The sequence below is a fragment of the Buteo buteo genome, chromosome 7 (assembly GCF_964188355.1).
Source record: "Buteo buteo chromosome 7, bButBut1.hap1.1, whole genome shotgun sequence".
NCBI lineage: Eukaryota > Metazoa > Chordata > Aves > Accipitriformes > Accipitridae > Buteo > Buteo buteo.
This window is the reverse complement of record NC_134177.1, coordinates 45,407,252-45,420,499: the sequence shown is the minus strand read 5'-3', so window position 1 is coordinate 45,420,499 and position 13,248 is coordinate 45,407,252. Positions and strand designations below refer to the sequence as shown.

Genomic DNA, 13,248 nt, shown 5'->3' with positions numbered 1-13,248 from the left:
TTGGGTTTCGTTGCAGGGATTTCTGCTAGATTTTTTTATTTGTTTCTCCCTCTCTCTCCCTTCCCAACCTGAGGCAACCTGACGCCTGGCTTAATAAAATGCCTTTGTTGTTCTTGTTCAGATGAACTTCTCAATGATTAATACTACTCACAGATGTTAGGAGACCCTGGATCTTCAGGTGAAATTATTACCCATTGTATTAAAGTGTATACTTCATGGAGGAGGAGAGCCACAGAAGCCCCTAGTTCTGTTCTAAAACACAAACAGCTTGTTGATCAGCAATAGTGGCATTTTCCTAGAGCTTACTTGCTGCTGGAGACTGGCTACGATGAGATGTCTGGTTGGGAGAACACCAGTACTATCCAATAGTTTTTCCCAAAACTTGGGAAACGATTTGGCCCTGAAAAATTTTTTCCTGCCCATCAGCTCAAAACAAAAGAGAGCAGCTTTTGCCTTTGAAATTTTAGGGCTGAGCTTCTTTCCAAACTCCTTTAAGGCTGGGGAAAAGCGTGTATCTGTGTATTTAATTCTTACTGCTGTAACTCTCAGCTTAACTTGGAACATCCATGGTATGAAACTTTCAAATCAACTTGTTCCACAAATCTCTGCTAAACAATAAGCACGTCAGCACACATAAACAAAGACTCGCCTTTCCCATTTTGCCAGATGCCAGCTTTGTCTTATCATGCCACTTCTGCAAGACGTTGTTCCGATACGTCCTGAAGTCAGCATACCGCTTGGCTATGAATTCTGGGTAGTCCTCCATCTTTAGCTTTCGTTTGGGGAGGCTCCTCTTCTTCTCCTGAGCCTTATCCACTTGCTCTTCATCGCTACTGCTAGGGATTTCATCATCACTAGAACAAAAATACAGAGACTAAACACCCTGCACCTCTCTAAGACAACATGTGTGAATTCTTAATGGCCCCTCCATGACCACCCATGCTTTTTCCACACCATGGTGATATTTATGGCAAAAGACCCATGGTTTAGCCCCTCCTCTGTTATCAGAAAGGTTACAAAACAGACTTCCCACACTGGCAGAAGGAATTCAAATGGTCATTTGTCCAGAGTGTCTCTCACCCAGAGACAGCAGCAACTGAGAGAACAGCAGAGAGTGAGTACAGTCAGGAAGGCTGCGCATTGTCCTGTTTGTTGGAGAGCTGGAGACCAAAGGATTCAGAAAGGTCTTGTCTTATTTTGTATTTACCTCTCAGTTTTTGATTGCTTTCCATCCACCAGATGCCTTGTGCCTGGGTATTGATAAAGCAGCTCATCCTGAAGGTCCACTAGTACTTTCAGCAATGCCTCCAGGGCTTTACAACCTGCAGAACAAGAGACACAAGTGACAATTTCCCACTGATCCTTGCTTCTGGTGAAGACTTAGCGTTGCAGTGCTTAGTTTCTCATTCTGAATCTGAATTTCTGCCACAGCTACTGCATGTCCCATCATTAACTGTTTTTCTCTGATCAGTTAGAGATGTGGTTTTATCTTCAACCTGATTTATAGCTGTTAATGTCAAACACCACCATGCTGGGAAAGAACACTTCTTTCCTAAATAGGGAGGAAAGGAGGACTGCCTTCTAAACATCTGCCTGGCTGCACATCAGGAGTATACTGATCTAATGTTTCATTGACAAACATTCAGACTGCAGAGCCTAAAGGATTAACATATTGAAGAAGCAAGTACTGTGTGCAGAAGTGTCTGATGACACATGCATATGACAACCTTTTTTGCTGACTCACTCATTTCTCTCCTGTGTTAAGTTCTGCAGTAGAGGCCAGCTTCAGTTGAAGCAACACAAGGGAAAATGTATATATGTACATCCCAACTAAACTTGACCTCCGACTTTTCTTTCTTGTATATAATGTGCACGTTATAGGGAGCAGAAGGAGGGAAGGCAAGAAGAAAATCCAAACTCCTGCAGGGCTGTGACTACCGCTGGTTTCTACGGCGCTGTGCTCACCACACAGGAGGTATAAGAAATTGGATGGTAAGTAAAATTAAATGTAGCAAGATCTGATCACGAGGGGAAACTTAAACAATGACCTGGCAAGTTTAATGAGAATATTCTGATCAGAAAAGCAGAAGTGCAGGCCCAGAGATCCTTAGAAAGAGAGAAAGTGAAGAAAAGATTGGGGCAGAGAGGTGTTCAAAATGATCAATACATGGTGTGAAGGTTAGTTTTACCGGGATGAGTAGTTGCTTTCCAGGGTATCTGCAGACACAAATCCTAAATGTAGATCTGATGCTATGTATCCAAAGGCTTTCACAGCTGACAATTTTCCTGTATCTATGCAGATGCCAGAAAACTATCTCTGTTCCATGAGCTTTTATGTTCTCCAAGAACACACAGTTGCAGGTGACTGTGGGAAGGGTTAACTGCACACTGTTGCAGCATCTGTTCTTTAAAAATAGTTCTTTTGTAGCAACCAACAAGCCTCCCTGCAGAACGCTCTGATATAAAACAAGTGTTTGTCTAGGCCTACACAAACTCTCCCTTTGTACATTGCTACACATCAATCACAGGGTCAGCTCTTACAGGTAAAACACTTAGCACACTTCCATCCAAAAACCTAAACTGAACTTTACACAGATTAATTTATATTTACCTGGCACTGGTGTATTGCCTTCTACTTTTACAAAGAGGCACCACAGAAAGGAGAAAAAATGCACCGCTTGGAGGAACGTAGCAGACCACTTCAGGATCTGTTTTCTTGCAGGACATGTTCTCACAGGCTTGGCTTCCCTCCCCACGCACCCAGAGCAAGCATCCTCGCAGGCAGCAGTAACTCTGGCGGACAGAGCACGCGGACTTGTCCGGAGGGCAGGAGGAGCACTGGGGTGGTGGGATGCTCCCCAGAGCTTCCCCTCTCTCCCCGTTCCTCCACTGACCTGAAGTCGGTAGGGCTGTTCTGCTTCACTCCCAAACCTGTTTCTTTCTTTGTAGTTAGCATAAAAGAATGGAGAGAACTTTTCACCACTCGATTTTTTTCTTTATTTCTTTTTTTAATGGAGGACACAGAGATCATGAGTAGAGTGAACAGCAAATCTTCATCAGCCAGACAGAGACAGTGCAAGCAGAAATCAGCCCAGACATCCAGAGGTCTCAATTTCCCGCATGTTACCACTGTGATATTGCTCAGTTGTCACCATCTTCAGATAAATTACGGCCTGACCTCAGCAACAGGAATGTCAAGGAGAAGATGCTTTAAGATTTTTGTTGCAGATCAGCTGTTGGACTCATCCTCCCCCGGCCTGCGGTTCATTACAGATACGTTCTGACAATTCTTCTATATAAACCTATTAACGGATTAGGTTTGCCATACTTGTAAAACAGTCATGTGTTAGCATCAAAACAATTCCAAGAGACAAACAAACAAAAGCCCTTAAAAATTCATTTGCTGTATGTGTCTGCAGCTAAAGCATCACTTGCAAGAGGAAAGTGCCCCCACCCTAGCCTGAGTGCACAGCTTACAACAGCAAAATCTTTCCCACTGCCTGCAACACAGCTAAATGTCCCCAGAGCTTCTGAAACTGTTTATTTTCTACCCGCTGCCTATCCTCCAGCAGCAGTGCTAATGCACCCCAGGCGGCTTTGATCCTGTCAATTACAACTGGAGTAGCACTCCAGCTCTTCTGGGGTATATCAGGGCCACAGCAAGCCGGCAAGGAATAAAGACAGGCTCAAGCTCCCCCAGGCTATGAGATATGGACCCCAACAGAAGTGGGGATGGGGAGCAGTTTTATTTGGAGTGAAGGGGATGGAGAGGGCAGGGAAGACAATGACCGTGCGCCTAACCAGGTGTGAGGGCTAATTATTCCAGACAGTGGCTTCATCATGAGCCTCTTACAGCTGGATAATTTCCGTGTTTTCAGTTCTTGTGTATGTAATAGCATTATTGGATGGCATTCTCTTTGTTGCTGTTGGGTGCTTAAGTGTGCTGTAAACTCAACTTCAGAAGCCAAGTGTCACCCTCCCCTGCCCTCTTCCCATCCAGCCCTGCCCTATTCATTTCACGTTTAATACCAGAAGGGACTGTTTTCTTCCCAGTCTCCTCTCCCTCTTCATCTTCTCTTCCCTCTAATGCCCTCATCTGCCTTTACACCGTCTGCTTTGGGGGAAAGACTGAATCCATTTGTGAATGAAGGCAACATAAACCAAAACTGTTTCATCGATGCAAACTGTGTCAGTTTGAAAGAAAGCTGGACGCTAACCCTCCTGCTCTCCTACCACCCCCCCCAGCACATTTTTTTTTTAAATGCTGCTCCTTGTCTGAAACAGACAATTAAACAGAAGAGTCACAAACATGGAGCTTTCAAGCACGCCAGTACACTAAGGCAACCAACTAGCAGCTTTCACATGTGATAACCATCAGGTTTGTACCTCCTGCTCCCTTCCCCGCTCTGTTCACAGAACAAAGCCAGCAATACCTCTAAGAGCACAGGCAATGCCAGCCCTGACCACGTAGCTGGGGCCTCCCACTGCCATGAGCTGCGTTAGGTCCTAGGTAGTCCCTGATGATTTTCAGTTTCTAAAGCTTTCGGGACCAAGAAGGTATCAATACTATGGTTTTTCACAAGCACCACAAACTGGCCAAGGCTGAAACAATGCTGTTAAAGCTCTATAGCTGCCCTCCCACCACTCGTTCACCAGCGGGAAGATCCTGATGCCAACAGCTTATTCCCAGAGCTACTTACACTAACTCTGCCATCAGTACCACTTCTGGGTGTTGCTCTGTTGTGTTCAGCCAACTGCTGCTGCTTAAATGTCCCCAGCTGCCCCTTCCCAGTCCAGCGCAGCAGGCAGCGGTCAGTGACTGCAGGCACAGCGCTGCAAAAGCAGCTGTACGTCGCGGTACGTAAAACTCCCCCGAGCTGACTTTGCAGGCACAGCCTATCACTCCAGTGAACCCCAGCCGGTGCCTCTCCCGCTCCTTCTCTCCCACTCTCTGCTGGCAGCTTTGCTGCATCTCTCTTATAATCTACACTGCAATGTGCTGGGGTAAATATTCCATCTTGTATCGACATCAGTGTCACAAATGACGCCTTTAACACTGGGCCATACATCACTAGTGAGAAAAATCTCAAAACTACCTCCTTTTCCAGGAGTTACTTCTGCATGTCCAACCTGTGCTTTTTGAGGACAGGTGGCTCAGCACTGCCTTAAAAACAAGGAAGCTGGATCCCTTTACAGCATTTCAGTATGAAACCGAAATCCCCAAAACAACAACTCATACTCCGCATGTAGGAGAGGCCAACTAACCCCGGGACAACACGCAACCCCTCCTTCCATTAAACCTTTTCAAAGCTGCCCTTTGGGAAAGAAAAAAAGATGCTGAGTGGGATCCATCTGCAGCTGCTCCAAGAACACAGGAAACGTGGTTTGAATATAACTTTCAGCTTAAATGGGACTCGGAGTGTCTGTGGTGAGATGCTAACTTGTAAGAGTCACTTTTAAGAGTCCACGGGAGCCCCTTCATTTTGTGTACAGGAGTGAAAAAGTTGTTCCAGATCCAGCAGACAGCATATCAATCCACCAAGAAAGCTGGGAGCCAGTATCAGTAAATCAAAGTGTGCCTTTCTGTTAATACTCTCTCATACGTTCTCATTTTATACATCCCTTCACCCAGTCAGAAAGTAGCCCTGGAGTATTTAGCTCCATTCAGGGATAGCACTGCCATGTATCAAAGTGTCAGGAGACCCACCAGAGATGAAATCTGTCCTACTGCTCTCAAACCACAAAAATCAATTTTGTCAATGCCAGTGGTTACGGACAAACTGGCTGTGCTGCTGGCATCCCCCTCTGTGTGGGGTGGCTCCTGGCTGCAGGGTACCGACCCCACCGGGCGCTCCCCCCCCCAGCAGCCGTCTCCCCACGCAGAGGGCAGCCGTGCCTCCGCTGCCGCTGAAACCCAAGCAATGCCGTGCTGGGGACTCGCAGGCGTGACGGCTTCTGTGCTCGCCCATCGCTGTAAGTTCGGCATTTCTACAGCAAGGCAGCTTCCTGCGCAGAAAAATATCTGCGCTCTCTTTCCTGACCTCTAAAAATGGGGTCTCATTTCATCTTCCCAAGCAGCTGCGGAGAGCAGCAGCTGGTGCGGAGCAGCAGGGAGCGGCCTCACGCAGAGACACTTTAAGTCGATGGAAAAAAGCCGGTGCCTCAAGGCCAGGCTTTCAAAGGTGTTCACAGAGAGCCAACCAGTGGGATTCCCAAAACTGCTCCACCAGGCGAGCTCCTCCCCGCCTGACCCTGGTGCATCCATCCAGCAGATTCGGAGTACGACGGTCAGGGACGGCATCCTAAAAACTGGGGCAAAACTCCCAGAATTTCACTGCATTGCTGTATGTTCACGGCACTTTACAGGATGTGACGGGGCACTGCCGGGGCAGTGCTCCCCTACAGAACAGTGCATATGCAAACACGAACAGGAGCATTGTTACCGTGATGTACCAGCACAAAACACCGCACACACAGGACATGGCTGAAATTCTGAGCCCATGCCAAAGCTGGAAATTAACTACCTTTTCCCCTCAATTAAATCTGAGGATCTGGCATCACAGAAATATCATCAGCGTGCAAGCTTTTAATTTTCCATGTACCTCCAAAGGCTGTATGAAGTGCTCACATGGAAAAGCTGGAACAATGCTGGTGTTTGAACCACGGTATGCAGAGCAGGAGCTGAGCTGCCAAATATTGGGAGAGTTTCCCCTGCCACCAGGGAGACTCACCGTGTCACCACCGCACAGAACAGGCGCAGTGCCCAGCGCACTGGTCACATTATGCAAAAAAAAAGAAGAGGAATCAAACCTCTTTTATTTTAATAGCTGTACGTAATGAAAAGTGTCTTTATCAGGTACACGTATTTATCCCAACCTTCAGATGAAGAGGGGAAACTTTCACTCCTTTCAAATGACTGTGGGACAGGAGTTAAACTACAGGTCAAAATGGCACTCAATACACTGGCCTGAGAACAATACTTCTCATTCAAATCCACAAGCCAGCCACTTGCACTAGTCATCCCCAGCAATTAATCCCCCAAGAAACACGTTTGATTAAATCTTTTCAAGCAAATCCTTTGCTTTGCTTTTGTTAGTTCACTTCTTGTCAACATCTATTAAAATATGCCTTTAATTCTCCCACAATCTTAAAAAACACCGATTCCACTGTCTTCAACTTTAATCAACTGTATGGCCGGCATTTTTCATTTCATAATAATGTGCTGTTTGGAATTCAAGAGGCAGGCTCAACATCAATCATTCGGCAAGAATTTTTCCACTGCAATAAATATGCAAATGAGGAAAGCCAGTCAGTCGTATTTCAGGCCCGACTTGCTAGTGTTTTAAAAAAGACACAAATTTATTAATTGCCGTTGGCCAGCGGAATCCTATTACTTTGGGCATTGATTACAAAGCTGTGTGAGTGATTATTGTGCAACTCGCAGGCTATCCAGGCATGAGGAAAAATTATTAAAGCAAGGCAGAGATTATCAACTCAGAATAACAATAAGCCTTAACATTTTAGGCCTCTAACTTCTTCAACAAAGAATTACGCCAGAGCTCCAGTGTATCATAATTCTGAAGTCTGTCAGTATTACTTTTGGAGCTTGCTCTATATTCCCAACAGCAGAGCAACGTTACCAGCCAGGAAAAGGCGGGGGGAATTCCTCCAGGTATCGCATCTTAAACATGGGGCTTTGGACAACAGCTTTTCTGTAATTCCCGCCGCGGAACTAACTCTAGGAGGAACAATATGGTGCAGGCAGGACTTCCACTCTCTTCAGTTTTGCACCCCCGTATGTCCTGGTGCCCCAAAACCAAGATGGCACAGAAATAAAAGGCTACTACTGATAAGCCTAAGACAGAAGCTACAAGAGCTAGCCTAGACTAAATTACAGGCTAGCTGCAAGCCCTTTGGCAGCAGAGAGCGATCTGGTTTTTTTAGAGGTGGTGTAGTTATGTATACGTTTCTCACGGACTTCAGCTGAATCTGAGCACAAAGCACTTGTAAATCTATCCAGGTTATTTTAGGAAATTAGGGAGTAACATTCCCTTCACGCTTCCCAAAACACTGAGTTTGTGGAATTTTATCAAATGGTAGTAGCAAAAAGGCTGACTTTTCTGCTGATTGCAAAAAAAGGTCTGCTCCATACCGAAGGCCCAATTTGCTGGTTCCATTGGAATGCAAATGATGCAAAAGCCTTTGCAGACGGGAAAATTCTATTCCTTCAGCACAAAGGAGCCAATGCTGCAAACCCTTTTCACGCAAGCAGTTCAGCCTACTCCCAAAGAGTTACAGAACGGACTCAATTTAGCCCTTTCACTCTAATATTACTGCGTTTGACAGTAAGGACAACAGGATCGGACATAGATGAGTTTGCTAAAAGTAAAGAAAATAACTAGATGCAACAACAGAATAAAAGGCTTGGTATTCAAAGATTTTATTAGTGGGGACTGGGGGAGGGGGAAAGCTGAGAAGAGAGAGAAAGAGAAACACTTCCATGAAGTTCATGCTCTGCTGATTCGCCTCAACCGTCATCTTTTGATATCAGCCCAAACTGGGGAGGGGACAGGGCTTGTAAAAATGAGATTTATAAAAACTGATGTTTTACATTACTGTAAATGTAAAGAAGCTGACAGCATGCATTCCCGTCTCTGCCAGCCAGGAATCCCCAAGTACATAGGCAAGAATGAGGAAGGAAGAGGAAATGTGAAATTTCATACTTATCTAGATATTAAGGCCAGAAGGGAACATTAGCCCATCTAGACTGACCTCCCCATATAATACCAGGCCATTAATTACATTTATCATGACAAGCACTGAGTTTCCATCTCAAGGTAACCAATTGCCAATTAATCCAAGTTAGCTGACATTTGCACATGCTTGTCTGGATGCTTTGCAAGCCTTTGTTTCCCTGCATCTTGTTTGTGGAGTATACAGACTAACATGCAAAAGTATTTAGCTAAACTCAGTTTAATTAGCTATTAATTATCTTGGGAAACTTAAGTGTAGGCAAACCTATTTGATGTGTTTAAAATGTGGTGCAATCCCACAGTCCAGAGTTCGGGTGTATCAGGTCAACAACTATGGACTCTCCTAGCATTTCTTGCACTAGAATTTAAGACAGCTTTAAAATAAACCTCAAACGCCAATAGTATCCAACACATATGGCTACGAAGATAACCTATAAAATGGGAGCATTTCAATTTTACCACATCTATACAGGAGAAGCAGACAAAAATTCTGCTCAGAAAGACTAAATACCACAAGCTAAAAGCCTTGGCACTCAGTCAGGAAGGGCAAGAGGGGTTTTTTTCTGAAAAAAAGAAAAAAGAAAAAAAAAAAGCCCCAAATTGCACCTTATATAAATATCCTGCACTTCTCCACCACATCCCACACAGAATTTCTGAACAATTCAAAGCCAGTAACGACAAGCCACAACATACTTTCCTGGTACCTTGCACAGCCCAAATTCTGCACATGCACAAAACATCACACCCCCCATTACCCAACTAAACATGCACACAAACAGCAACAGAGCTCCAAAACCAAGACCTGTGCCTTTGTCTAAGGCTCCTCACTTCATATCTCTTCCCTCTCACTCACTGGCATGTATGCAGAATGGCCACCCATGAGCCTGGGAGCTTAGCATCCTTACTGACCCCAGTTCTTACCAGAAGTTCTCCACAGCACAGGATCATTACAACAAAATTTACAAAAAAGGGTCTGATTCATTCATTTATTTTAGTTGAGAGAAAAGTCTTCATTGAAGTCAACAGGCTTTGGCTGAGTCCCAAAAAGAGTTGACTAGATTCTTCATTAGATCAGAGAGGAAAGGTGAAATTTGGGGACACCTGCATCCACATCCATTTAAATCAAATTCAACCCTGCATGAATTGACAAGCATGATGTTTTTTGTATTCATAAAGTGTCTACACTAATACAATTCAATTAAAATGAACTACCAGTTTTAAGTGGGCTAGATCTGATCACAATAATTTACACTCAGGCTTGAAACCCAGTTCTGCTGTCACACATTTGTACAGGCTCCCAGTAAAATCTTCAAAGCAAGAATATATTTAAGTCCATGATCTTGCCTAGTAGCAATTAATCCTGTAACTGCTCTATGCCTCTGGAAACTGTGTAATCTGCCTGTGCCTCAGTTCCTCCCCCACTCCCCTGTGACACCTACCCTGCTCTGTATTAGTGCACTATCATCTCCAGATGTACGTATAGATACATTTTAGTTTTAAAAGTGATGCACGAATAGAGATGATAACAAAACTATGAGTGAATTATTGGCAGCTGATTCCTGCAGGCTTCTCTAAAAAATCCCGAGCCTGTGTCAATAAAGCACATTTCATCTGACAGCTTTTCTCTAACCAGATGCGTAAAATGACAACCAGGTGCAGCCGAGGAGCAAGGCAGAGGGTGAGCCCATCAGACAGAGCATGCTGCACAACTGGAGAGGAGAACGCCTTGCCAGCCACATCCTCTCTTACAGGAAGTGGAACAGGTTCTCCGGTACCTAAAGCAGACTTGATCTTATTCAAAGTTAGGCAATGCTCGATCAGCTTCTTCGATATGACTTACCTGGATGTTGTATAGAATGTATTTTTTTTTTTTAAATCAGGAATCAGAGTAACAGAACCCAGCAAAAATCATCTATTAAAAAGACACTGAGAACATACAAACATACACTAAATAGATACTAAATAGAATCCTTCCCTCTGTCTCGAGTCCCTTTTCAGTGAAATATTACAGAACCAACCCAAAGAAAATAAAGATATTCAGTGTGAAGCATTCATACAGAAACATTTAATATGCAAGAATGTAAAACCAGAAAACACATGGCATCTTTGGAGGTCTCCTGCTGGCAATGAATGTAAGTGGGATTCTTAATCACATCCTTAAGAGGCCTTGTCCACAAATGTGCTGTTTAGTCACAAGCCACAGATATTTGTCATGGGAGCAGTTAACCAACCTGGCGTACCAAGAGCCCAACTCAGGCAATTATTATAAAGGTCCACATAGCTCCAGGTAGAAGAACAGTTCTTTACCAGCACACCCACTAGTAGTGCACCTATTTCCACCCCAGAAATAGACACTTCTGGGTCAGTTGAAGTGTTTGGACTGGACTGGACTTTTAGAAGCAAAAAGTCAAGATCTCTTTCATTTCCCAGAAGGCACTGCACACCCAGCCTTCTGCAGTCCCAGGCAAGTCCTGCAAAGTTTTACAAGTCCTCTTTTTCGCTCTACTTTTCAATAAAACATAATTAAATAGCAACTGTTGGCTAGCTGCACCTGAGACATATAACACCTTAAGGGAATAACTAATCAATGTGCAATATAAGTTATCCAGCAACTGACCCTGAGTTGAAGAAACTGGCTACAGTAAGATTATGAATAGTGGGTCGCTTCCCGCAAACTTTACAGGTAGTTCACACTCATTTCCCTTGTTTCATCTTTCCAAGTCTTTCTTTTGAATAAAAGTTTCTTTGCAGCACCCCATTTAAAACACGCATTGAAGGACATAAATAAAAGGTGCACATGCTCTCCTATTCTGCAGTCCAAACTCAGTACGGAGAAGGAAAGGCAGGACTGGGAACCACTGTTCAGGCAGTAACTCCCGTTTCCCATTTCAAGGTGTAATTGCATCCCTAGAGTGGCCACAAAGAAACATGCTATCCGTAATGCCACCCAGGCATTGTACCTGGTAGGGTACAAAAAAGAAGTGGTCTCCACCATTACATTTAAGTTATTCCCAAGAGGCAAAACGCACTATTCTACTATCCTCGGGCCCCGGTGCAGCATGCTCATAGGGTGAACAAGGTCATGCGTTGCAGCATTGCGCATCAGCCAGCTGTGCTAACTGCAGCACTCTTCAACGCCCTGTCTCCAATACAAGCTCATCTCTTTGTGTGAATGAGCCCAACACAACAGTTCTTCTGGAGGGATTTCAAAGGGGATACTATAGAAATGCTATATGATGGGGGAAACAAGGTTTCTTCTGGATAATGCACCCTCCTTGAATACAAGAAATACAGGAATTGAGTTCTGTGCATCGATGCAATGCCACTAGCTCATGGCCACAGAGAATGTCCAAGGATGAATCATCTAGAGTAACATCACAGTGACCAGGAAAATAAGATACAATTGACTACAGAGAATACAAACTAAAGTTCAAACATCGCTGTGAGTTGAGAAAAGATGCACAAATTTCAGCAGAATTTAAAAAGCTGTATACAATTTGGTATCTATTAGCAGCAGACGAGGCACTGTGCTGAAAAGTTCAGGCCGCTGCTAGGCAGAGCTCACTGCTGCTGCTCCATTAATACATTAATAACCCAGGCAGGTTTGGGGATAATGGCCTTGCAAGCACATGGAGCATTTAATTTGATTTTTTTATCTGATTCACTTTATTCAGGTTTATTTTCTTATTGATCACAAACCTTTGTATAACTTCTCCACAGCTCTACAAAGTGTAAATAACAGTTAATATTTGTTGTCCCCACTTTTGTTCTTTCAGTGAGCAAATCCATTCTTACAGACCCTGCATATCTACCTTTTACCCAAACCAGTATTTTCTCCATTTCTCCAAAACAATTTATCTTGAGCTTATGCTGAAGAATAGAAATGTGGGATTCCAATATTTTCTCTTAATCCGCTGACAGATGGAGTCAAAGCAAAAAAAAACCCCACAAAAATTCAGCCAGTAGTTTACATTTCAGGGACCTATTGAACTCTTGAGAAGTGAAAGCATATACATATGAAAACATACACAACTATTCGTCCCTTTAAAGTCTTGCAATTTTCATCAGCATCTTGCCTTCTGCAAGATCCTCACCTGGGTTTCTGTATGTTTTTAACTCCTCATCTCGCCAACTAAAAACTGAAAATAACACATTATACTATTTAAAAGCTAGAATTCCCAGCTCTTTTTGTGGAGCACAAAGTACTAGTCACTGAAACATTCCCAGCTTAGAATATTTAACCAGAATTATAAAGAGAAACTAATTAAAATAGCAAGAACAGAGCTACATCACCGTATTGGGAAGCCCAGCTACCCAGGCCACATAGAACAACTAGCTTCTAGCCTTTGTCGATTGAGAGATATCATTTCTTAAAGCTCTTGTTGCCCTACTGCCCACCAATTAGCTGTGGGGTTTTTTGTCACTGAATCAAGATTTAACATAACAACCCCCAAACCTAGGAACTGTTTAATTCCTGACACTGGATGTGGCTTCA

General features: G+C 43.9%; 1 protein-coding gene across 1 annotated transcript in view; it reads right to left on the bottom strand.

Moving 5' to 3' along the window:
• The window catches only part of AATF (apoptosis antagonizing transcription factor), a 57,384-nt gene that overhangs the window by 34,996 nt on the left and 9,140 nt on the right, over positions 1–13,248 (bottom strand). Inside the window, exons 5-6 of the mRNA XM_075032989.1 lie at positions 1,208–1,322; positions 650–854 (exon numbers count right to left, since the gene is read on the bottom strand). Coding sequence (XP_074889090.1) covers positions 650–854; positions 1,208–1,322 — 320 coding nt within the window. The remainder of the gene's footprint in view (positions 1–649; positions 855–1,207; positions 1,323–13,248) is intronic.